General features: G+C 41.8%; 1 protein-coding gene and 1 pseudogene across 1 annotated transcript in view; one reads left to right on the top strand and one right to left on the bottom strand.

Moving 5' to 3' along the window:
- The window catches only part of LOC146191372 (gamma-aminobutyric acid receptor subunit alpha-2-like), a 46,001-nt gene that overhangs the window by 13,488 nt on the left and 8,614 nt on the right, over positions 1-23,899 (bottom strand). The window contains exons 3-6 of the mRNA XM_084600311.1: positions 21,726-21,793; positions 15,528-15,748; positions 4,716-4,798; positions 3,583-3,717 (exon numbers count right to left, since the gene is read on the bottom strand). Coding sequence (XP_084456437.1) covers positions 3,583-3,717; positions 4,716-4,798; positions 15,528-15,748; positions 21,726-21,793 — 507 coding nt within the window. The remainder of the gene's footprint in view (positions 1-3,582; positions 3,718-4,715; positions 4,799-15,527; positions 15,749-21,725; positions 21,794-23,899) is intronic.
- LOC146191373 (uncharacterized) lies at positions 6,728-8,692 on the top strand (annotated as a pseudogene).

Here is a 23,899-nt window from a genome sequence, read left to right as displayed (position 1 = left end):
ATGCAGCAAAAAGCACAAACGATCTACCCCCGTACGACAGTTTTAAAGTTACACTTTCATGGTTAGCTATTTGCTGCAGCGTGTGTGCCTCTGTGTTTTGATTCACCAGGACCGCAACTCCCCCTCCACGTGTAAACCTTCTTTATTCTCCATTTAAAATGTACAATTTTGTACAATTTTTTTGGTTTTAAAATTAATACCGTTTATTCATCATTTACAAAGTCTAAATTTTCCTATTTAGCATCGTCAAACATTTTCTTTTTATTCTGAGCATTTATCATCTGTGACACCTTTTATTTATGTTTTCATTATTTTAATTACTTACAGTTAATTAATAAATTTATTACAAACTAAATTTTTAATTAGGATAATAAAGCATTGGCTTTTCATTCTGGGCTTATTAACATCTTTGAACCCTCTTTTTTTCCTTTTTTCATATCTTTAATTCATCATATATTCAATTAGTTACGATGATTTCATTAACGCGTCATTGTCTATTACACACCAATCAGTCATCAATCAGTGAAATCTTAAAACACCACGATTCAATATTTTTTTACTGCCCCAGATTATTTCCGACATGCCATGCCGACTACTACTGCTATGAAGCTGGCAGTTTTCGGCCTTACAAGTTGTATAAGCTATCGCTTAATATAATAAATTAGAAATAATCATTAACATATTGGATCTGTGATTGTGAGATAGCAATAAAAACCAGGTCATGCACCACGCGAATACACTGGCAGAGATAGTAAACCTGCGCAAAGTAGCCGCGGCTTTGAAGGCATCAGTTGTCAGTGCAGGAAACAAATAGTGTTGCGATGCTTGTGTGCTTAGCACACAATAATTAATGGTGGCTAACAATATTTCTTAACAGAGCTTTCAGATAATGAAAACGTGCATCGCACTGCCAAGAAGGTGTTTCCCATCACAATATTCACTACCAGTTGTTTATATTATTTTCCTGTGCTTGTGTGCTTAGCACAGAATTATAAATGGTGGCTAACAATATCTTTTACCGGAGCTCTCAGACAATTAAAGTAGTGCATCGAAGTGCAAACAGGTGTTTCCCACCACACTATTCACTACTAGCTGTTTATATTATTTTCCTGGATTTTTTTTTTTTACAGCTTGAGTAGTCTTGTTTCTAGCTATCTGTATAGCGCGTTACATTTTCTGTGATGTCTATTTATTAAGCCAAGCTCATATTGCTCGTTCGATCGAAAAATCGTCGCAGTGCTCTGTTTCGCCTCGGGTGTTGTCACTTGCCGGAAGTGTTCGTAACGTGGCAGAAAAAATGGAGGCTGGCCTGTAGTTGATCTATAAATGCTAAGTAATGGATGGGAAGTGTGATGGGTTATTAGCGCTTTACGCAAAAATCAAATTGGTTGAATAATTAACAATAAATATAATAACAATGACATGTGAAATTAAAATACATAAATATAAAAGAATAAAAAATAAAAATACAAATAACAAAACTAAAGAGTGCCGGTCATTGCTTCTTAGCGCGTCGTAGCCAAAACTGTAGATAAAGAAAACGAACGCACTGCATCGCGCCTACTCATAAGGGGAAGCCTAAGGTCCCTCCTAATTTTTTTGTCACTTCATTTCTATGCTCATAATGAGAGGCTTTTTCACGAAATCAGAAAAGACTGCAACTCATTCTTGGCGCTCATCATAACAACATCGGGAATTATGAGTTGCTCGTGTTTTTGATTTTGTAAAGCGTTCTTGTGCAAACGCAGACAACAACGACAAATGGTCACTGATTAGGTTGTACATACTGAAATGTATTTGCCGACCTTTCTGATTATAGCGTAATCGCTACTGCTCCCGCGCCGAACCTAAAGGTCATCTGGATCAAAACATTTGGCTAGAGGGAACTAGAATAGTCTACATAAAAGTGTGCTGCTGGGCAGGTTGGTGACTGAGCATATAGCAGAATAGTCTAGTACACGATAATTTGACCACGACTTCCCGCGCTTCGCAGTCGACGTCATCGTCTTCATCGTCGTGGGTAGGCATAAGAGCTTTATGCTATCGTTGCTGCCGATCACGCCTCGTTTAAAACTGCAACACACTCTCGAGCAGTGCAGTGAACATCTTCGTCTTCATGTAGTTTCAACTGTAGAACACTCTCGCATTATGCAGTAAGCATCGTAGTCTTCAAGAAGTTCCATCTGCTCCGCTCCTTCGTTTAACGTAGGTAGATACGCCATAGACGTACGCCATCTCGCTAAAGGCAGAGACCGCAGCCGTGCCAGGCAGTCTGCCGAGACCATCGAACAACGAGAAGCCAGACTAGCCGGTTGACGAGAAACTAGCGACTACGGAAGCGAGCCAAGAGTGAGCGACAGCTACCAGCGGCGGCCGGTTGCGAACGGTCGTGAAACTTGGTTCAAGGATAGTTGTACATCTAAATGTTTATTTTACCTTATGTTTGGCGCATGATAGCGTTAGTTACTTACGCACCATTAAACCGAAGACAACGAAACACAACATCTACATTTTTTCTCTTCTCTCGTTATGGTATATCTTTATCTCCTGTATTACAGTAACATCTCCTTTTGGTAAAGCATATGAATCTGGCGCTGCCTTCATCGGTGACTTTTGCGGGCGGCGAAGCCTTTCAAGTGGTCCTTGCTAACTATTTTTCTCGTCAGCGACGCTTTTGTGAGACAGAAGCGAAATAAACATTCATTTACTTAAACCAGACACGCACACGCATACGTCCAGATCCACATAAGCGCTCGTGCGTGCTGTGTTTGTGCAAGCTTGTATGTGCGTGTTGGTGTGTGTCTGTGTGTTTCCGAAATAAACATTTACCTTGTTGTTATGCCGCGATGCATGTAAAATGCTCCACATTTTAAAAAATTCTCAGCAGCGTTACTATATAGTGAAAATAAGGCCGGTAAATGATAGTTATCATCTGTCCTTCTAAAATAATTTGAAAGAAGTTCAAGTGACGATTATTTGACTATACCTGGCTTGGAAGTATGGAATAAAGACGAATTTGCCAGGAGCTTTGAAAACTCGACAAAAGTAATAATAATAATAATAAAAAGCCTGAATGAGTGATTGCACTTGAGCTTACATCTTCTCAAGATTCAGCCCAAGTGGGCACCTGGCCTCCTTTCATATGCGAAACTACACAGTATGAAAGAGTCAGCGGCGTCTAGTCATAATAAATAAGTCTTGCCTAACGCTGACTCGAAAGCCATGCAAGATACTGGTGACTGCATGCGGAGCCTTTCCATTTTCCTCACCAGAGAAAAAAAGAAAAAAAAACGGAGGGGAGAGGCTCAATTTATCTTCTACCAGATTTACGATCTTTGGAACCACGCGTTAGGCAACAGTGATTCATCTAGCGTCACTCCAGAAAGAAGCGAAGGGAAATAAACATAAAAACATAGATTATTCGAGCCTCATATGAGACTATAGTGTGCATACGCCTTGGCGAGGATGGCGCTTGAGAGCGCAACGCAGCGTCGATAAATGATACGAGCCCAGCACCCGCCTCGATAACGCTAGAAGCTGGCGTGTACGGGCTTTCCCGACACCTCGTGACGCCACACTTACCGTTATTAAAAACGTACGTTGAGTTCCGGTAAGGGTAATTGATGAGGTCGAACTGGGACAATGCCAGCCCTGGTATCAGGTCCACGGGGAGGCTTGAATCCCATTTGTATTCCAGCTGGTCAGATGTATAACCATCTGAAATATCCAGTGAACCATCACTTTGTAAATGTGCAATTTGAGGATATCTTACAATTGTCTGTTCCGCTGAAACCACATCGCATGTAAACGCTTACCACTTCAACACTTTGAGGTATAATTGCCTATTCAGAATCATGTAAAACGCAGCTGAAGACAATTTGTTTCAAAACTGTGCTACATTATTTTTCGCTATGAGAGCAAAACGGATCGACTTTTCATGAGTTGAATTTGCTAAGACCTTCTTTAATGCCATTATCTTATCATTCACTCACTGCTGGAAAGGAGTCAAACAGGCACCAGTCGGAAGATGCAGAATATATGGACAGAAAAGATAGTAGTCGATCAGAATCTTTTTAAGCGGTGTGGACCACTTAGATGCTATTAATGCTTCTTTTCAAAAAAGTGAATCAGCGTACGCATGTGAAAACACTGACAAAAAAAAAAAAGAAGGCTACGGTATCACCACAGGGCTGCCTTGAAAACAACCGAGCCAGGCGTTATGAGAGCCTCTTGTTGAAAAGTAACTTTTCATCGTAAATCTTTTTAAGCAGAAATGCGGCTGACATTCCCCAAATATATGTGCTGAACCTACTGCGCACAATATAGATAAAGTTGTTTGGCTGGCTTGAAGAATTGCTGTGTCAATCGAAACTATAAATGCTACAAACATTTACTCTGGAATGTTTGTTTTCTAATTATGAAGCCTTATTAGATCCCAGGACAGGTATACAAAGCGGAGAAATAGAGCATCGAAGATCTGAAACATTAATATATTTGGTTTAAGTTTAACCAATCGATTAAAACACGGTTTGCTGTCCAATGTGAGTTTGGTTAATAAAACGGTCGTCTTATTACATGATAGTATTATTTTCATAAGGACGGCACTAAGACTATTATGTAATTTCAGGATTCTTATGTTTTTAGAATGAGACAGTTAGGCTGGGTCAATCTAGCTTCTTCAAGCATTAATGTGGAAGTATTGTAGTTACACTTACAGCTGCCAAATGTCAATGGGCACGACTGGCGGTCCATCGGAAAGCTCTGAAGTTGCATGGGACACCTGGCCTTAATTGTCAGCCTGCGTTGGGTCGAAAAGAACGGTTCACAGCTATTAGCAATCTTTGCGATTAGACAAAGTTCGCAGACTGATCGGCTAGTTTCTCTGCAACAACATAAAGCCAAAGTCGGCCAAACCTGCGTTTGTTCTGGAGAGAGAGAGAGATCGGCTGCACTCAACGGTTGACTAGGGGGGTTGGGGGGGTATAGAAAACAGCTGACCTGCCCTTGGAATCTTAGAAATGTCGCTATAGTGTCGCTCGCTCGCTCGCTCGCTCACTCACTCACTCACTCACTCACTCACTCACTCACTCACTCACTCACTCACTCACTCACTCACTCACTCACTCACTCACTCACTCACTCACTCACTCACTCACTCACTCACTCACTCACTCACTCACTCACTCACTCACTCACTCACTCACTCACTCACTCACTCACTCACTCACTCACTCACTCACTCACTCACTCACTCACTCACTCACTCACTCACTCACTCACTCACTCACTCACTCACTCACTCACTCACTCACTCACTCACTCACTCACTCACTCACTCACTCACTCACTCACTCACTCACTCACTCACTCACTCCATTGTCTTGATTTGCTTAAGAGGCTGAACTTTTCCAGATCGGTTTAAAATTATGTGATGTCATCGCGTCTCAACAGTGTACTGACATTCCGAAAACGCACGATCTGAGAAAAGATTCAAATTAGGTGGATGCTGACCGTTACCCGAGGATGTTTCTAAACCAGATAGAAAACGACAGCATCTAAGGATTTATTGAACTGGCATAATGGTTTCCCATATATCAATCGTGCACTTGCTTCCCTGATATACTGTAAACAAAAATGTTTGCCTTTGTTCGCAAGTAATGCGTCTCGCAAGTAATGAATCTCCGTTTGATGCATTACTTTCGAATAAAGGCAAATGCACAAATATTTGCAAATATCGGTAACTACCTTAGAAGGAAAAGCTTCCACCTCCTAGAGAAAAAAAAAAGACTAGTACAAAAAGACGCGAGCCTAATGAGATGTTGGACGTTAAAGATGGGCACAAGGAAAAGGAATTGCTAATTTAATTAGAAGTTGAGCTTGCAACAGACCTGTCATTTGCTTCCCGGAAAGAAGTATTCCATTCAGTGTGTAATCTTTAGCAAGTTGTCTTCGTTTGTTCTGGTCTTTTAGACTGCTAATTAAGTTTTTCCGTGAGCCAAATCTCGAAAAATTAAATGGGTAAGCTTAAGCGGAAACAACAGCGTTAAAGAAGTTATATAAGATACGGGGATTACCCTTTGGTCTTCCAGACAAGGCTTAAAAGCTACGCTGCTTTTGGATTCCAAGCTGATGAGCTATGAAAGCAAAGGAACTAAACAAAAGGTGACTACTATTGTATTTTCGCACTAAGGTGTATAATAGCGCTGCACATAAAGGTGCCTTATCTCCTTTGAAGGATTTGACTTTGACTGAAAGAACTTTAACAAAAAAAAAAAAAAAAAAGATGATCCATATTTGCATTTAGCTCGTCATTTTTTTTTTTTTTTTCAAATTTAACGTCTGCGCCAAACAATGAGTTTAAAGAGACATTTAAAAAGTTGCTTAAAGCATAGTCTGGGATGTGCGATCTTTCAGCATACGGCGGCGTGCAATCTGTAAAATAAAATAGAGAGAAATTGCATTTTTGTTACTACTGTATAGCGGCTTAAGCTCGATTAGAATAACCGCTCGTGCACGCATCACATGCAGAGGGTACCGTAATTTAAGCTCCATAGCCTTTTTTCGAATTGATCTTTATTCTTTCTACGAGTACGCGCAGCAAGCTTGCTCGTAATCTTAGTATAGCGTTGAAATAGAAAATCAAACAAGAAAGGCATCACTTCCACCACAACACGCAATTTTTAGCGCAATACGACAGAGTGGGCAGGACGGCAGCAGCCTTTACAAGATGCCTAATCGTTGCATGTTCTTCGTGCAGATCCTCGCGGCTGTTGCTGTTTCGCTTTTTTGCGACTTCGACTCAAGAGCGCCTGCGCAACCATCAAGCTTGCGGCACGTGGATGGGACCATCAGCTTCGCTACGGACTGCCATGTCACCCTTGTTGGTAATATACCTGGTGTGCTCCCCTGGGCACCTGACGGCTTCCCACGTGCATGTCTACACCGTCCAATCTCCATCGGCCCTTGGTCTACGTCAGCTCTTCCTCGGACTATAAATCGGACCGCACCGGCGTACCGCTTCAGTGGGCAGGACGGCAGTAGCCTTTACAAGATGCCTAATCGTTGCATGTTCTTCGTGCAGGTATGTTACCTAAAGAACGCTCACTGCGTTCGATCTGATGATCGTTGTTTGCTGCTGTTTTCCTGCCCACACAGTTTTGTTACCTTCTGTTCAAATGCTGTATTTTGCTTCTCTCGCCTTCTACAAAGCGGGGACGTTGAACAAAACCCAGGCCCCCCTAAACGATCAGTCTCAGCTAACTCGTCTAAACATCTTAGTGGGAAGCGGGCAACGCGTTCCAATACTGACTTGTCCTCCACTCCGGGGGTCGCAGACGTCCTTTCTCAGCTCTCGCAACTGATTGCTGGTCAAGAACGAATCGCTAGTGACATTACAGATATTAAGAAAACTTTTTCCGCTCATCTTGATGTCCTCGAAGCTCGTGTTTCATCACTGGAATCATCTGCAACTCCTTCAGCCTCTGAGTCATTGAGCGCTAACCTCCGTTCGGACATTACCTCATTAAAAAAAAACAATATCCAACTTGGTTGTAAAGAATGAAGACTTAGAAAACCGGTCAAGGCGGAACAATCTTGTTGTGCACGGTCTACATGAGAGTCCTGATGAAGATGGCGCCAGTTTATTGTCCAAAATCCGCAAAATATTTACTGAAAATCTTCGCATAGAATGTCCGCGCATTGAGCGTTGTCATCGCATCGGCAGACCCAGTGATGGACGTACGCGACCTGTCATTCTAAGGATCCTCGACTTCAGTGAGAAGATTGTTGTCATGAAAAACGTATCGAAACTCAAAGGGGAAGATTTTTACATCACTGAGGATTTCTCTGCGAGCGTCCGTGCCCTTCGTAAGAAAATATGGAATGCATCTTCCTCGCTTCGTGACGGTGGTTCAAAAGTGAAGCTTCGGTACAATCACGCTTTCATTGATGGTGTCAGGTACACATGGGATGAAGCTTCGAGTAGCTTGAAACGGGACCCCTATCACGATGCGACCGAATCTTCTGAGCTTCATTCGTTACCCTGTCATGAAGCTACCGAATCTAGTGAGCTTCCTCCGTTACCCCGTTGACGTTCACCTAGCTCGCCACCAAGTCTCGTTGTCTTAAATCTTAATGCTAGAAGCATCTCTAACAAACTCCCTGATCTTCTCGCGCTTGTGTCCTCCCATGACCCTCACATTATTGGCATCACTGAAACCTGGCTTCACCCTGACATATATGACTCTGAATTTACCCCACCTGGTTACCTTGCTATCCGTGCTGACAGGCATGAGGGCAAAGGAGGTGGTGTTGCTTTACTTCTGCGTTCTTATCTTAGATTTTCTATACTTCCTGCTCCATGCAACACCGAGTCAATTTGGTGCAAGCTTTATTTAGAAAAACAGACTGTTATTATTGGCGTTTTTTACCGACCCCCCGGAACCTCTGCTGATGTTTTGCACTCTGTTGGTCAGTTCATACATAGCCTTTCAGTATCAAACATCATCTTCATGGGTGATTTCAACGTGCCTGGTATTCACTGGCCATCGATGTGTTATTCTGGCCGTGACGCTTCTTTAGCAAAAGAGTTGATGGATCTCTCACTCTCTCTTGGACTCACTCAAATAGTTACGCTTCCCACCAGGCTGAATTCATTGCTAGACTTAATCTTTCTAAGCCCCAACCTAATAGACACCGGGTTTCAGTGTACGGTTATCGATGGTATTTCTGACCATGAAGCAGTTCTCCTTACCCTGTCCCGCTTCTCTAGTAACCCACAGTACTCCTTCACGTCATTTCCGGATTTCCATCACGCAGACGACAACTCCGTAATCGACAAACTAGCCGAGTGCTTCGACGCCTTCTGCGCGCTCAGCCGTGACGGCGACGTTAATGACCTTGTTGAATATTTCGAAAAAATTGTTAGACTGTGCATTAAACAGTTTGTTCCCGTCAAAACAAAGAAAAGAAATCCTACTCTTCCTTGGATTAATCGCGATGTTTTACAGATGTCACGTCGTGTAGCCCGGCTGAGACGCATGGCACGTAACAATAACCCTGATGTTGTTGCTCGATTTCAAGCTGCAAAAAATGAACTTCGAATTAAAATGCACTCTGCTAAAGATTTCTATTTCCGCGTTGATCTCTAAGGGCTGCTAAGAGATAACCCTCGTAAATTTTGGCGCTCTGTTCTACCCTCAAACACTTCCTCCACCTCATTTGTTATTAATGAAGAAATTGTGACTGACCCTGTTCAAATATCTGATGCATTTAATGCCTACTTTTATTCCGTATTTGCACGTGATAATAACATGATTCCAGCTTTCAGTCTTCCTAATCATGATCATTCTATCTCAGATATCATGGTTAGCACTCCGGGGATTTTAAGTCTTATCTTGTGCCTTGACACAAAAAAATGCGCTGAACCGGACTGTATCCCAAACACCTTCCTAGCACGTTATTCCCTATGGTCATCTCGATATCTCTCAATTATATTTCAAAAATCTCTTTCCACTGGCATTGTCCCTTCCTCATGGAAACTCGCCAATGTACTCCCTCTCTATAAATCCGGCAACAAACAACTGCTTTCTAACTATAGGCCGATCTCTTTAACTGCACATTCATGTAAGATCCTAGAGCACATTATTTATAAACACATTATGGAATTTCTTGAAGCAAATAATCTTCTGTCCAGAGCTCAACACGGGTTTCGTAAGGGGTTTAGTACAGTGACTCAGTTAACCGAATTTGCACATGACATTCTTCTCAGCATAGACGCCGGTAACCAAATCGATGCTATATTCATCGATTTCTCAAAAGCTTTCGACACGGTCCTTCACTCTAAATTGTTATGCAAACTAAAAGTAATTCTCAATAACTCTCAACTCGCTGATTGGATTGCCGATTTCCTCTTACACCGCTCCCAGTCTGTTCGCTTCAATTCCGTCGATTCTTCTTTAGCCGATGTTACCTCAGGTGCTCCCCAAGGCTCTGTCCTTGGCCCTTTGCTATTTTTGCTCTATATTAATGATTTACCTGACAGTATAACCTCCAAGATCCGTCTATACGCCGATGATTGCGTACTGTACCACACTATCAACTCTGTTAATGATCACCTCCTTCTGAATGTGTCTTTTGGTATGTTCCGTGACTGGTGCAATACGTGGCAGATGAACATCAATTTCAGCAAAACAGTTGTCACGTCTTTCACCAACCGCCTATCACCTTCTATTTACGACTATGCATCACTGCAAAGGGTTTATGAATATAAATATCTTGGCGTCGTTTTTTCTCACAATATGCAATGGTCAAAACACACCGATTACATCACAGCTAAAGCTCTTAAAAAGGTAGGTTACTTACGACGCACAGTACGGGATGCTCCTAAAGAAGCAAAATTGCTCATGTACAAAACTCTAATTCGCCCTATTCTTGAATACGCTTCTAATGTCTGGAATCCATACAAGCAATGTGAAATCGATCAAATAGAATCTGTGCAACGTAAAGCTGTAAGATTTATTTTTCGCCGCTACGACTTTCATTTTTCACCCTCATCTGCGATGTCTTCCCTAAACATAAGCCCGCTTGCATCCCGCCGAAAAACTGAGTCCTTAAAACTTCTTCACTCCATAGTTCATTCTGCTAATTGCCTTTCAGAGGGTAAGCATATCTCGTTTTCAAAACAATCTGCAACCAGGAGCCATCACGATCTTAATATCCAACCTTTTTTTGCCCGCACTAACGTTTTCAAATACAGTTTTTTTCCGCGCCCTGTGGAGTGTTGGAATTCTTTGGATGGCAACATTCGTGCACTATCAATCTCTGATTTTGCGTCGGCAATTGAGTCGTAGCATTGTATGTTGTTTTTCTAGCGTTTATATCTGTAATGCTTGTATGTACTTTTGTATGCGTGGAATTGTTCCACATTTTTGTACCCACTCCTGCTATAGCCCCTTGAGGGGCTGCAGTATTTTCAAATAAAAATAAATAAAATAAAATAAAAGTAACTGAAAGTAGAACTGTATGTATAGACGGTCTCAGGTTAAAGCTCGCGTGTTTGTGCCGCAGGCATGAGGTCTGTTTTGATAGAGTCTGTCACTGGCGTCCCTTAGCCGACGAAATACTATTTGATGCTTTAACAATGAATATTTAATAAAAAACAGGGTGACGCTTAAGCTTTGCTTTCAGAGTAGACACCGCGAACTGCCTTTAACATCGCCTTTTCATTACACGAGTTCTTTTTAAAATATTTAAAAGCGGAAGTTATTGCTGCATCTTTTTGTTGCTTTTTCACCATGTGCGCGTGCTTGAACTTGAACCGACGAGAAACCAAGTAGTAGCTATAAAGTATCTCAGCCGCCGCCGAAACCGAGGTTACCGCTCGTGTGCCTCTGCCTAGTCACCTAATGACGTCACTCAACAGCAGCTACGCTGCAGCCGTGGCGCTAGTTCTGTTTGATAGTCTCCGCTACCTCTTAGCCTGGGCCAACAGATCGCAACAGCTCTCGACAGTTTAACGGCAGCAGACGTCATGAATGATCCAGGCGAGACGCCTCGTGAACTGTGTGCGTCTCAGATGTTACGAAGACGACAGGCCGAATTCGATCATCCAGTGGATGAAGCTCGCCGAGAGGTCACCGTTATTAATACTGTAACATGAGTAGACATCCCAAACACATGTAAGTAAGCCACACGAATAACAAAGATTTTACTAAGTACCCCTATAACAGACTTGGTACCAACGACTCTTCGTTGCCTATGCGTTGCGTGCCCGTCTACATGCAGATGACGTTGGTTCAAACCCCAGTGGCAACGAAATAGTTTAATTAGATTACTTCTAATTTCCGAATTACCTCAGTTAGAGGAGCCTCCTCGCCATTTTTGGCTTCATCTGGACCGTTGCCCAAGTTGTTATATAATTTTGAATATTGGTGTTTGAAATTCCTGCACGAGGTAACGTGGTTGGACGTCATAACCCTGCCGAATATTTCTGACATGTGGTGTCGACTACTACGACGATGGCTTTTCGACCGGACGGCGCTTCGCGTAGAACTGAACTACTTCGCAAAACATCGCTAAAACCATTCGCGGCCATGCACTCAGGTATTACAAAATAAAGTTAAAAGGGTAAGTACACAATACCTTTATTAATGCCATGAAAGGCATAAAAAGCAGCACTTGCTTCTGTTGGAGTAGCTGACGGGAGACAATGAGATTAAATTTAGAAATGTCGAAAATTGAGAAAAAATAGACAAGTATAAAATAAATATACAGCTTTCGATGGATGTTTACCTTAGACTGATTTAGAAGTGCTTCTCTGATAAAAAAATTGAGGTCACCTTTGTTAAAAGCGCTCTCATGTAGTATGCTTACTGTCCCTAAATGCTGGCGTGGTTCGGAAAGATAACTTTCGTGGATGAAATTATCAGTTTTTTTTTTATCGGGGCAAGAACGCAGGTTAAAAAAGCAGGCACAAAAAATAATAGAAGGGTGAAATTCGGCAAGTGGCTTCATTCTAGACGTCTCGTAGAGAGTAAATCACGGCCAGACGCTTTCATCTTCTCGACCGACTGATCCATCGAAATTCGCCCAGCAAGCGTGACTGGAATGCCGAGTCAAGAGCTACCTTTCTTTGCTATCAATGCCCCTTGGAAGAGAGAAAGTGAACAAAGAAACAGTTCGCTTCACGGACTTCTCTCGACACTGGAAATAGTTTTCCTTTGTGCTCCGCCTTCAAGCAGGCGTAAAAATGTCATCCCAAAGTCAGAAGGCCTGGTCTTGGGACAGACATAAGAGGCAAAAAGTTGCAAGGCGAAATATGAGTCGCTGCTGTCGAGTGTCATGAACCTTTTGTAACGTCAACCGTATGAAAGCAGGTATTGCACCGATTTTTTTCCGAGGCCGTCGTAGCGGACATAATTTCACCTGCACATTTCTTGACGAATGTTAAAAGTAAAACCATGTACCTTATTACCTCTTCAGGGTAAAACAAAACCGCGCATGGCGGCGGCGAGAAAGACAGACACGAGAAGAAAAGAAACTCCGGTGTTTCATTTGTGCAATGCAGAGGGGAATCGCTAAAGCACACTACTTCGATGGTAAAGCTTCTTGCTACAACTGTTTGCTTATAGGGTAAACATACCCTGGTATGGCGCCCTTTCTTTCTCTGATTTATTTGAAAATGCGCTTCTGAATATAGTATTAAAGAAATATTCACCAGTTGTGCAATGTTTTTTTTTTATTATTTTTTTAAGGGGCTCCATATAAAAGCCGAAGGATGGTAAGTGATTGAGAAGGATGCAGGGAAGGATAAAAAAAGAATTCAAGAGATTCTTGAAAATCTTCGCAAACATTTTCTAGTTTAGCAATGAAGCTAGTGTATACCATAGTGGCTATTTAGAGCACTGAAGGAGGATGAGTGAGAGTGGAGCAAGAATGAATAATAATAAGAAAAATAATATTCTTGTGGCTAATTGAAAAAAGTTGGCTGGAGGCTTAGCTTGGTTAAGCCTGGAAGATTGCGAAAGCAATACCCTCGGCTGCGCCTCGTTTGGCGGCTGCGCCCCGACTTATGCGAGGAGCCGAGCCACAGCCCATTTATCCCCCTAACGTGACGTCACAAAAAGCGCGAGCGCCTTCTCTCGGCTGTGTATGGACTCGCCGCCGCCATCCGATGGCGCTAGCTGGGGCCCCGTCTCTCGGCCTGGCGTGACGTCACACGGTCACGTGAAAGGTCATGTATGGAGGCGCCACGACACGCCAAAGGCTCGAAGTCCTAGCAGCATTGATTTCGCAATAAAAAGCCCATACACTTGGCTCATTTCCGCTGTGAAGCTAGTGTTAAGCAGGCGACTGTACGGGAGATGACTGCTGAATTATGGCTCAGAAATGAGGTGACATTTTAACTTGCATTTTCAGAGCAGTACATTTGAGGAGCAGTGTGGTCGGGCAGCGAAGCCGAAACGACCGGTATCCTCAAACTGAATACTTTTGATCCTGTGCCTGATGTTCGTCCAGGAGTACACGCACATTGGCCACAACCAGGGAGGAGAAATATTCAGGAGTGAAAATATTTTACTGATGGGGACGTGAATAAAAGGCTAGATAAAGTCATTAGAAACTCCTGAATTTTTTGTTTCGGTCAGCGTAAGTAGAAGACGCCAAATTACAAAAGGACCACAAATTTCAATGAGTTGTCCGTAGCCACAGCCCATTTATCCCCCTAACGTGACGTCACAAAAAGCGCGAGCGCCTTCTCTCGGCTGTGTATGGACTCGCCGCCGCCATCCGATGGCGCTAGCTGGGGCCCCGTCTCTCGGCCTGGCGTGACGTCACACGGTCACGTGAAAGGCTCGGCAATTATCAGCACAATATTTCAAGACATGTTTTGCCTATGCACATGCTTTCCAAAGCAATAACATAATTTCTTCTCAGTGGAGCCATTGCAATTAATAAATGCCCATATAAAGTCAAAAGTGCGAATGCGTCTGCAAGTCGTTGGCTTTTCTGCTGGAAGTCGACAGAAAGGGCAAGTCCTCGGGCTGTTTTGGTGCATGAATTACGTAACCCATTTTCATTCATATTTCGCAGACTATCCTTCGATGGAGCCTTCCTTTCTTAGGAAAAATTGCCTAGCCCATAGCTTGCTACGGTGTTTCGAGTACAGTGTTAATATGGGCACCCGCTTCCCCTAACCTTCGAACATAAGTCAAGGACACATAGCACTTTCCCACGCACATCATATAAAGAGTCTGTAAATCTTGTGCAATTTAAGTACTGCTCTTTTTTTTTTCGAACGTGCATGTGTGCGCACGCAAATAATTAAAAAATAGCAAGTTTACGGATGCTTAATAACATATTTGCACCAGCGGCATCTCGCATGGTTTAAACACGCATTCTAGGTTACACAAGACGGCGCGCAATTGAACCTTAGTCCTGGGTTACGTTTTATTTTTCAACTTGTGCAGGGACATAGGTGCGCCATAGGTTGCGTGGAAAACAGCAGAGTAGCAACAACAGAATAACAGCTTGAGGGGCAAGTTGGTGCTTCGATATACCCAGAAATGTGGCGCAACAAACACAATCACATGAGAAGAAACACAACAGCGGCGCCTGTGTTTTATTTCTTCTCATGTGATCGTGTTTGTTGCACCACATTTCTGGGTACTATGTAGCATCAAAAGAAACAACTCAGGGTCACCGGCGATAACAACACTTCTGTAGAAACAAACAGCTTGCGAAGGTGGCCTCCTCTCAGCTTTTCGCATGCATGCTTAAATGACCCTGAATCTTCACATGGATGCAATGCCGGACCACGTCGGTGTAAGTGACCAAGCATCAAGAATTGATGCCACGCTGACTGGCGGCGAGTCGCTCTCGCCGGCTAAGCCACGCACCAAAGCGGTAATTATTAAATGGCTTATGTCGCATTCGGTGCGAGAGAACGGGTGCAGGCAACTAAGTGAGAGGGCGAAATAAAGCACACTTCCATCGCAGACAAGCGCGCCCGCGTGAATGTTTCTCCGCACCTCATGGAGTAGAGCACGTCTCCGTTCCTGAATATGCGCAGCAGCTTGTTTGGCTGCGTGATGGTGTGCAGGTAGGAGCCCTTGCCGTTGTGGAAGTACGTATCGGGCTTCCATATGCGCTCCAGCATCTTGATGTGCAGGCTGATGGGGTTGATGGTGCCGTTGAACTTTAGCCGCTGGTCGGTCCATCGCTGCCGGAAGTAGCAGTCCATTGAGTACTCCTGTTGGGAGGAAGAATGCATAGTATGTTACATGCATTTCTTTCTACCTGATCTGAAACTCCTGATGAGGTAGGAGAAATTAGAACTTTTAGATAAGTAAGCCAGAAGCTAAAATGAATCGGTGATAATTTGATCGAACGAAACATTGGGGTACAGGTTATAAATTGTGATAGCAGTCGCCTCGTATCTGCAGAATGTGTCGGGCTAATTGGTTCGTTGGTTCATAATTTGAAACAAGGAAAGAGCTGCGTTGGCAAGGCAAGCCCGAAGGAGGGAACACTACGGAAAGTAGTTTCTGTATTTATCTGCTTCTCCATATTTAAATAAAGAGATTTACTGGCCTTGTAGAAGCAAGGTCATCGCAGCCGGGAATTTAAGCTCAGGTGCGGCGCGAGAAATCAGCGCTGAGCTTCACCGCACGTACGCTGCGCGGAGCGAGCGGCGCGCCCTTCTTCGCCCACCTGCTTCTATTTCTTCACACACCTGACGAACTTTATTCGTACCGGTAATATGTGAATACTATGAACTCAACAGAAAGACACTCTCCGCGCCGCATAAACAGCTAAACAATGAAGAAGCCAAGCCTTCGCAGACCACAGGCGGGTAATTATCCCAACCCACTATGACTGCATAATTTAAAAGTAGTAGACAGAGAACATGAAAACTAAACACTGGGGGCAGAGATACACTTGACCACATAATCTGGCGATGCCCTTTTTTGCCTGGGACAATGATTACCATTCTGGACACGAAAGCTTGGGGGTTCCTCCTAGAAAGGGAAAACCTTGAGACCCAAAAAGTCATCCGCCTGGCGGCTCAGTGAAGAATCAGTGTATTCTTGGGCGCTTTTAATTGCGGAGTCCTAGCTTCCCATTGGGGTCTGCGTACTTGAGTGAAGTAGTAGAGAAACCTCCTACATCCGCGGTAATAAAGCTTTCAATCAATCAATCAATCAATCAATCAATCAATCAATCAATCAATCAATCAATCAATCAATCAATCAATCAATCAATCAATCAATCAATCAATCAATCAATCAATCAATCAATCAATCAATCAATCAATCAATCAATCAATCAATCAATCAATCAATCAATCAATCAATCAATCAATCAAACGTACCGGTACATATCTTCACAAATATGCAACATTGCCTGACATATTGTCCTCAGTCTCCTGGTGAAAATACCCTCGATCCCTTCGTGTCCTCTAGACGTGGCTGTGACGTCCTTGATGTCAGTAAGCCGCCATGGAATGGTCGCACGCTAGAAACAGTGCTTCGGCTGCTCTTCCTTGACATTTGAAGACATTCCATGGATGAATAAAACTACAGCCAACTGTGTCTGATCATGCCTAATCGAGTTTCCGCTCTGTATTCTAGGTACCTATATTGCTGACCTGGCTATATGCCTGACCTGGTTTATCAAGAAGGTATAACCAAGGATAACAACCCTTTCGCTTGCATAACCGGGCTTAGCCAAGCTTGGCCGCAGCCATTGTTTTCATCTTTGTATCACAGTCGGTAAGGTATAGATGTATCTAGTTCGGCTTCTTTTTTTTTTTTTTTTTTTTTTGGACGTAGATTTCATGATAAAATATACGTTCACAATAGGTGCGGCAGAACGCAGCTTTAACACCTCCGGAGTGAACCCACACTTCGTTTACATTTCAGCGCAAGTAACCTGCACATCAGAAACAATAAAACGATTATTTACAGTGAAAGAGCCAGATTATACTTCGATTGCTGAGAAGAAGTGCAGTTTTAACCAACATGTGTAAAAAATAAAAACACAGTGAGTGCATATTCCTGGAGTTCATTTTATTGTGAAGGTTTAGTTTATGGGGTTTCAACGTCCAAAAGCGACTTAGGCTATGAGGGACGAGGTAGTGGAGGGCTCCGGAAATATCGACCACCTGGGCATTGATTGTGAAAGAAAGTAAATCGAATACACAAATGCATTTAGAAAAGTTATTCAGAAAATATTAGGCAAAATTGATGGCCAGTGGTTGTAGATTGGTACTGAATTTCTAAAGGTCTAAAAGGGTGACCGGGATATATATTTAAATTGAGGTACAGCGTGGCTTTGTTGAGTGCACATGGTATTCACTACGTCCTTACGCTAACTTACATTTATTGAATTTTAACTATAATCTGTGCTTGCTCAGGGGGGACGAAGAAATCAAGGCACATATGTTAGTATGTCACGGGCTATCAACTATATTATCAAAGAAAAATATGACTTAGGACGAAAAAGACAGGGACACAGAGAGAGGGAACACACATATCGCTACATGTTTTGTCGCTTCTAGTTGCGTTGTCCTGTGTCTTCTTTCTGGGGTCGTGTCTATTTTGAGCCATGTTTTTTTCTTTGATATAATGAACTAACCAGCTTGAACATCTACCCTACTGAATTTTAATATGATCGAGAAAATTAAACGAATTCGTGTATAACATTCTTGCAATGTAAAACTGCCAGCTTCTCCTTGCAGCATTTCTGAAATGGTTGCACGCGGAGTATTTCAAACAGTTCACCGCTTGCATATTGTCGGGTCAACACTTTTAATGCCCTTTTATGAAGGGAGTGTGTGACTGCTTGAACCGTCTTGGTGCATGTACGTATCTCAGAAGGAGTTACGGACGTGAGATGTGAATGAATTAAACTGAAAGAAATTTAGCTCGCAACCTGAACTGGAAGAAAGAGCAGACCAGTAGGTATCGTATATTAATAATAATAATAATAATAATAATAATAATAATAATAATAATAATAATAATAATAATAATAATAATAATAATAATAATAATAATAATAATAATAATAATAATAATAATAATAATAATAATAATAATAATAATAATAATAATAATAATATCAGATTATGTTCATTACAAAACATACTCATCGAAAGTTATGTGACTTTACCAACAAGATACTAATATCATTAATACACAGAGCGATTTCATAGCCTCCAGATTTATGTTTAGGAAAGCAATACGCAGGTTTGCTTTGTGAATATTTATTTGAAGTTGATCGGCATAGAGCCAAGTCGAATCTCATTTAACCAGTCATTGGCGCGCTGTTCAAGTGCAGGGAGAGCTGAACAGGAAAAGAAGATGCTAGTTCGGTCAGCATGCAGTGCATTCTCAGACGTATTCCTGATGTTTATGATAACATTTATACATAAATTAAACAGTAATGGAGCGAGAAAGGATCTCTCAGGGAAGCGAAATTTTATTGTGCCAATATTCGACTTTATTTTGTTTGCATTTGTGTACTGTGCGTTTCCAACAAGGTAAATGTGCAATAATTCCTGCACTATTCCAAGGATAGCATACATTTCTAGTTTATTAAATAAATATTTGATGTTAAGTGCTGTAAAAAGCTCTGCGAAAGTGAGCAAAATGCCTACGGTAAAACGTTTATTCGAAAGGCTCGAAATGAGGCTCTCTTTAATATTAAGAGTCCCTTCCTCCTTAATGTGGCTGGTTTAAGTTCATTACAAAGGATAGCTGTAATATCAATTACATTTACAAATTTAGAAAGATACATGTGTTTACTCTTAGGTAATTTTAGAGAACGTTGAAAATATTGACATGAGATAGTTGCTGAGAATGCCATTTCTACGGCCTCCTTTACGAAAACACTCACTCAAGCTATTTTCTTCGCATGTGGAATACAACAGCGCTTAAAACTTGATTATAAACAGGCGACACAGAGTGGAAAAGAAGTAAAAAAAAAAAAAAAAACATTAGAGGAGGCATTCACGAGACGCCACGGATCCCTTTTTGTGCTACGGTACGAATATTCAGCGGTGAAAGCTACCGTACGTGGAGTTCTCGAAAACATATGCCTGTAACTTTTCGCCTTTCTTCATGCATCACAAAATGGCCGTCACTGTGATGCTGGGGCACGCTCTTTTCGCAAACTGCAGATTCATCTTGAGATGGGCGTACATGCATGGATACATGGCGGGTATATACCACCATCAAAGCAATACCGGAAAAGTTGGCTAAAACTGGCAGAATAAATAGACTAGCTTTCATAGCGAGAAAACTATTTTTGCACAAAAATGTCGCCAGGACACTGCTTGACAAAGGCAGATGTGTTGAGAGTGTGCTAAATATCCAACATTGCATTGGTGCATTTAAAAGTGGCAGTGCAGATTATGGTGGTTACTCCGCAGCGTTACCACGCTGCGGAGTATCCAGTAAAGCACAAATATATTGGGGTTGGCGGTAGGAGTAAAGCAACATACAAGCTCAGGCTAAGTTTCTGGGCAGTGTATAGCAGAGGCAGGTGAGGATAATTTTTTCCATACGGTTGTGCGCAATCAAGCATCATTTTACCGCCAAACCACGCGGGATACTTACACTACAATATGAAAACTGCTTGCCATAAATTATGAATTTTCAAAGAACGACCAGTTTTACGATAGGCATGATTTTCCCCAATTTGCCCCTTTTTGAAATTCATGTTTTACCCAGTTTCCATTTGTGTGCGACACATTTTATGTACGGTGTAGCGAGGTATCATTAGCAAGCATTAACGATTCCCTTAAATCGGCCTGAACGTCAGGAGGCTGCTGCTAAGTTCAGATATACTTAAGATGCTATGCGTGGCATTATAATCTCTTTTTTTTTTTTAAACATTTCTCTAGCAACTTTTTGTGCTCATAACCAGCAGGTATAGCGTTCTTCTGAAGGCAACTGTTGGCAGCAGATATTTATAGTGATTTCTCTTAGACCTAGGCAGAACAATAAAAAAACACACATGTTTATGAAATGCAAAAGAAAGACAGAGAGAGAGGCACTATTTGCTTAAGTAAACACTTGCTGCGTGCACTCCATGAGATACGTCGCCGAAAATAGCCTGATCTTCTGACAATTTGAAAATGCACGCGCGAAATAGCTGGATGCAGACAACTCAACGCAGGGGAAAGCGAAAAACCCAGACGAAACTCAATATAGGGGGAAGAGATAAGCTTAAACATGACCAGAACCAGCCCTGTAGGCTTTTCTTTCGATCGGTTGTTTAAAGTACATCAATCATCTTGCTTTAGAGGCGTACGTGGGCTAACCTTACACACATGACGTCTCGTATAACATAGGACTTGCTTTGGAGGCTTTACTCGCCTTAACGGTCAAAGTTTGGGGGACACTCATATGTTTGTACTGGAATGCGGGTAAATGAGGATGTACAGCCCTGGTCAAAAGTCCTGAAGCCTGAGGATTTTCGCCTCAGCCGAAAAATGAAGCCTTCCCAGTGCCAACAATTAATAGAGAGCCGTTAAATGCTAAGATAATTCCTTTTTGGGATAAGAAATTACTTCCTAGCATTTCAAATACCATTTGGCCTTTATCAACCAGTCAAAAAAAAAAAAAAACAACAACTACAAAACTGTGTTAAAAATACGACAAAATATCCTGTAGTTCTGTAATTCCGTAGTACTTTTCTGCAGTTCTGTAGTTTTTCTGTAGTATATTTCTGTTGTCTGTAATTCTGTCGCACTTTTCTGTTGTAACTACAGAAATTTCTGATGCTACTACAGAATGCTCTGTTGTCACAACAGGGTTCCCGTTAAAACCGCACAGAAGTTTTGTCGTAACATCAGAAAATTTTCTGTAGTTTTTTTCCGACTGGGCATTGCGTAATGGCTCCATTTTGCGGCTGAGATGAAAATTTTTTGGCTTCAGGAGTTTTGACCAAAACTGTACGTAGACCCCATGCGATGGCGTCGTTTCTTTACTGCATCTGCTACACACACACGAAACATGTCCACTGGCTCATCTGTGTGGAAGGCTCTGCATAGAATATGACAACAGCACAAATGACGTGTGAGCTGAAGGAACCTGTAAATGAGAAGTAATAGTCAGACCACCCTGCGCTGTGGTATCGGGGTAAAAGGAAGTAGGGGTCTTTATGTCAGAATGACCAAAACTATTCAGGGAATAGAAGCCCCGTGTAAGTGCACTTACCATGTCGAGTTCCGAGATAGGGCCCATGCTTCGAATCAACATGTTGGCCGTGACACTGGTTGGACGCACTGGAAGGAAAATGAAAGCATCGATCGTGTGGCAGTGCCCCTCACTCTTTCTTAAATTTTACACATCTTAAAATAGTCCGTTAAAGTAACGACACGAGCCTCACTTGTGTTAACGTATTGGCATGCGTTGTGCGCTGCTTACAGAGTGGGTGGCAATGGTCGAACATGAAACGACAGCGACCGAATGAATACGAGAGGCGTCGCTACAGTTTGTCGTCTTGTGAATTTCTAATTTGTGGCATGAATTGACCTTGAAGGGCGTTAAAAGTTTTGAATCTACTCTAATTTAGAATGCATCGGATGTAGCGGAATATGCGTCATTTAAGAGTTTGGCGGGTAGGCGGGCTTGAGTAGCCGCGAGAGACAGCGATCAGGAAGACATCTGTAACTCGCGCCATATATAACGACTCTGTGCGTTGTGCAATAAAATAAGTTTACTCGCATATAAGAGTTATGAAACTGGGGAACGCCATTTCCGTATAAAAGGCGCAAGCACAAGAATGTCGTAAAAAATTGTCGCTTGTAGCCGAGTATATATGGTGATCAATAAGAGATTCAATGACTATGATGAAACATATGTCGCCAAATATGCCCTAACCTGGCCTACGTTATCTAATGTGAACACCAGGAGGCATTTCATTAATTTTATTTCCTTTAGAATATATGATGAGCATAAAAAAGTTTCCTACATTTATTTGACCAAGAATCGTGTTTCATCAATAAAATTAAACTATTTGAACCGCTAAAACAAACTTTTGCCTAAATTTATTGTCGCTTTCCACTTACTTTTGCGTTCAAGGGCCATGCAATCATCCCCGATATGTTATGTGTGGTCATTCATTAATAAATGTTCTTTTTTGAGTAAGATCTTTAGGTTTCTTCACTGTAACAACATGAACAAACTTAAACCTGCTACTTTGAGGCCTTCCTGACCACATATTAGCCAATGTTTGGACCACATACGGTGTTTCCCACTCTTATTTACTTCATTTCACAACATCTCAGCCCATGCTTCGACTGCGGAAGATCGCTTGTCACTCTTATTTGCTTCATTTCACAATTTCTGAAAGTTAAATTAGCCCAGGCAAACGTCTTGATTACATTACATTTCCGTGTTAGAAAATTATAAAAAAAAGGCAGCTAAGTAGTATGCAGCAGCGTATACAGATTATATTGAAAAGGGGCAGCGTCGAGCTGTTCGCTTTATGTATAATAAGTACCGCCACACTGATTCTCCCACTGATCCAATGGCCGCAAATAGAACTCCTTCTTTTCACATTAGGCGAAAAGTGTCGCGCTTGTCATTTATGCACTCGCTCATTCATAGGAAATTTGTAATTTCTCCCACTGACTATCTTAAGCTCCTGGAAACTCGTAAGGCTCGCCGTCATCCTAACTTTTCTTTTCCCATTATTTTGCTCGCACAGAAACATTCAAATTTTCTTACTTTGCCCGAACCATTTCAGAGTGGAACAACTTACCATAGAGTGTTCTACAAAGTGAAAACTTTGATAAGGCATTGTTGGAATACTTAAAATGACTTTTGGATTTTTTTCTTTCCTGGTATTATTGTTTGTGCTTATGTGCGTTTTTTTTTTGTGCTCATCATAAATTTTTCTGTCAATATTGCTCTTGCCATGTGAAACACACCTCCATTGTGATTATATTTATGTGATATTTGTATGTATCATTTACTTTTCACCTGCTTGGGCCAAACATTTTGGTCTGCAGTATTGTATAAATAAAAAAAAAATAAATATGGCCCACTGATTACGGGCGAATTCAAGATTCTATATTTGTCGAAATAAAAGTACGTGCTCAAATATTCGTCCCCAAAGCCCATTGCATGAAAGCTGTTGTTAGTATGTAAGCAAATAATAATCGCAAACCAAATCTGAATAGCTTATTGTTCTGCATATGGGTGAGAAAATGTTTCGATTGAAACAGAAGTAATCGAACCTACATGAATTCAAACAAATTGACAATAAAAATAATAAAAAAATACGTTTAGAATGACTTTCTGACACTTGCTGCTCTTAAAGTAGCATTCATTGTGTAGGAGCATGTCGTCATTTTTGCAGGGCTTAGCGTATATAAACGAAGCGA

Source organism: Amblyomma maculatum, chromosome 4 (genome assembly GCF_055883805.1).
Source record: "Amblyomma maculatum isolate TAMU_Amacu chromosome 4, ASM5588380v1, whole genome shotgun sequence".
Taxonomy (NCBI): Eukaryota; Metazoa; Arthropoda; class Arachnida; order Ixodida; family Ixodidae; genus Amblyomma; species Amblyomma maculatum.
The sequence above is the reverse complement of the archived record's forward strand: the minus strand, read 5'-3'. Positions and strand labels throughout refer to the sequence as shown.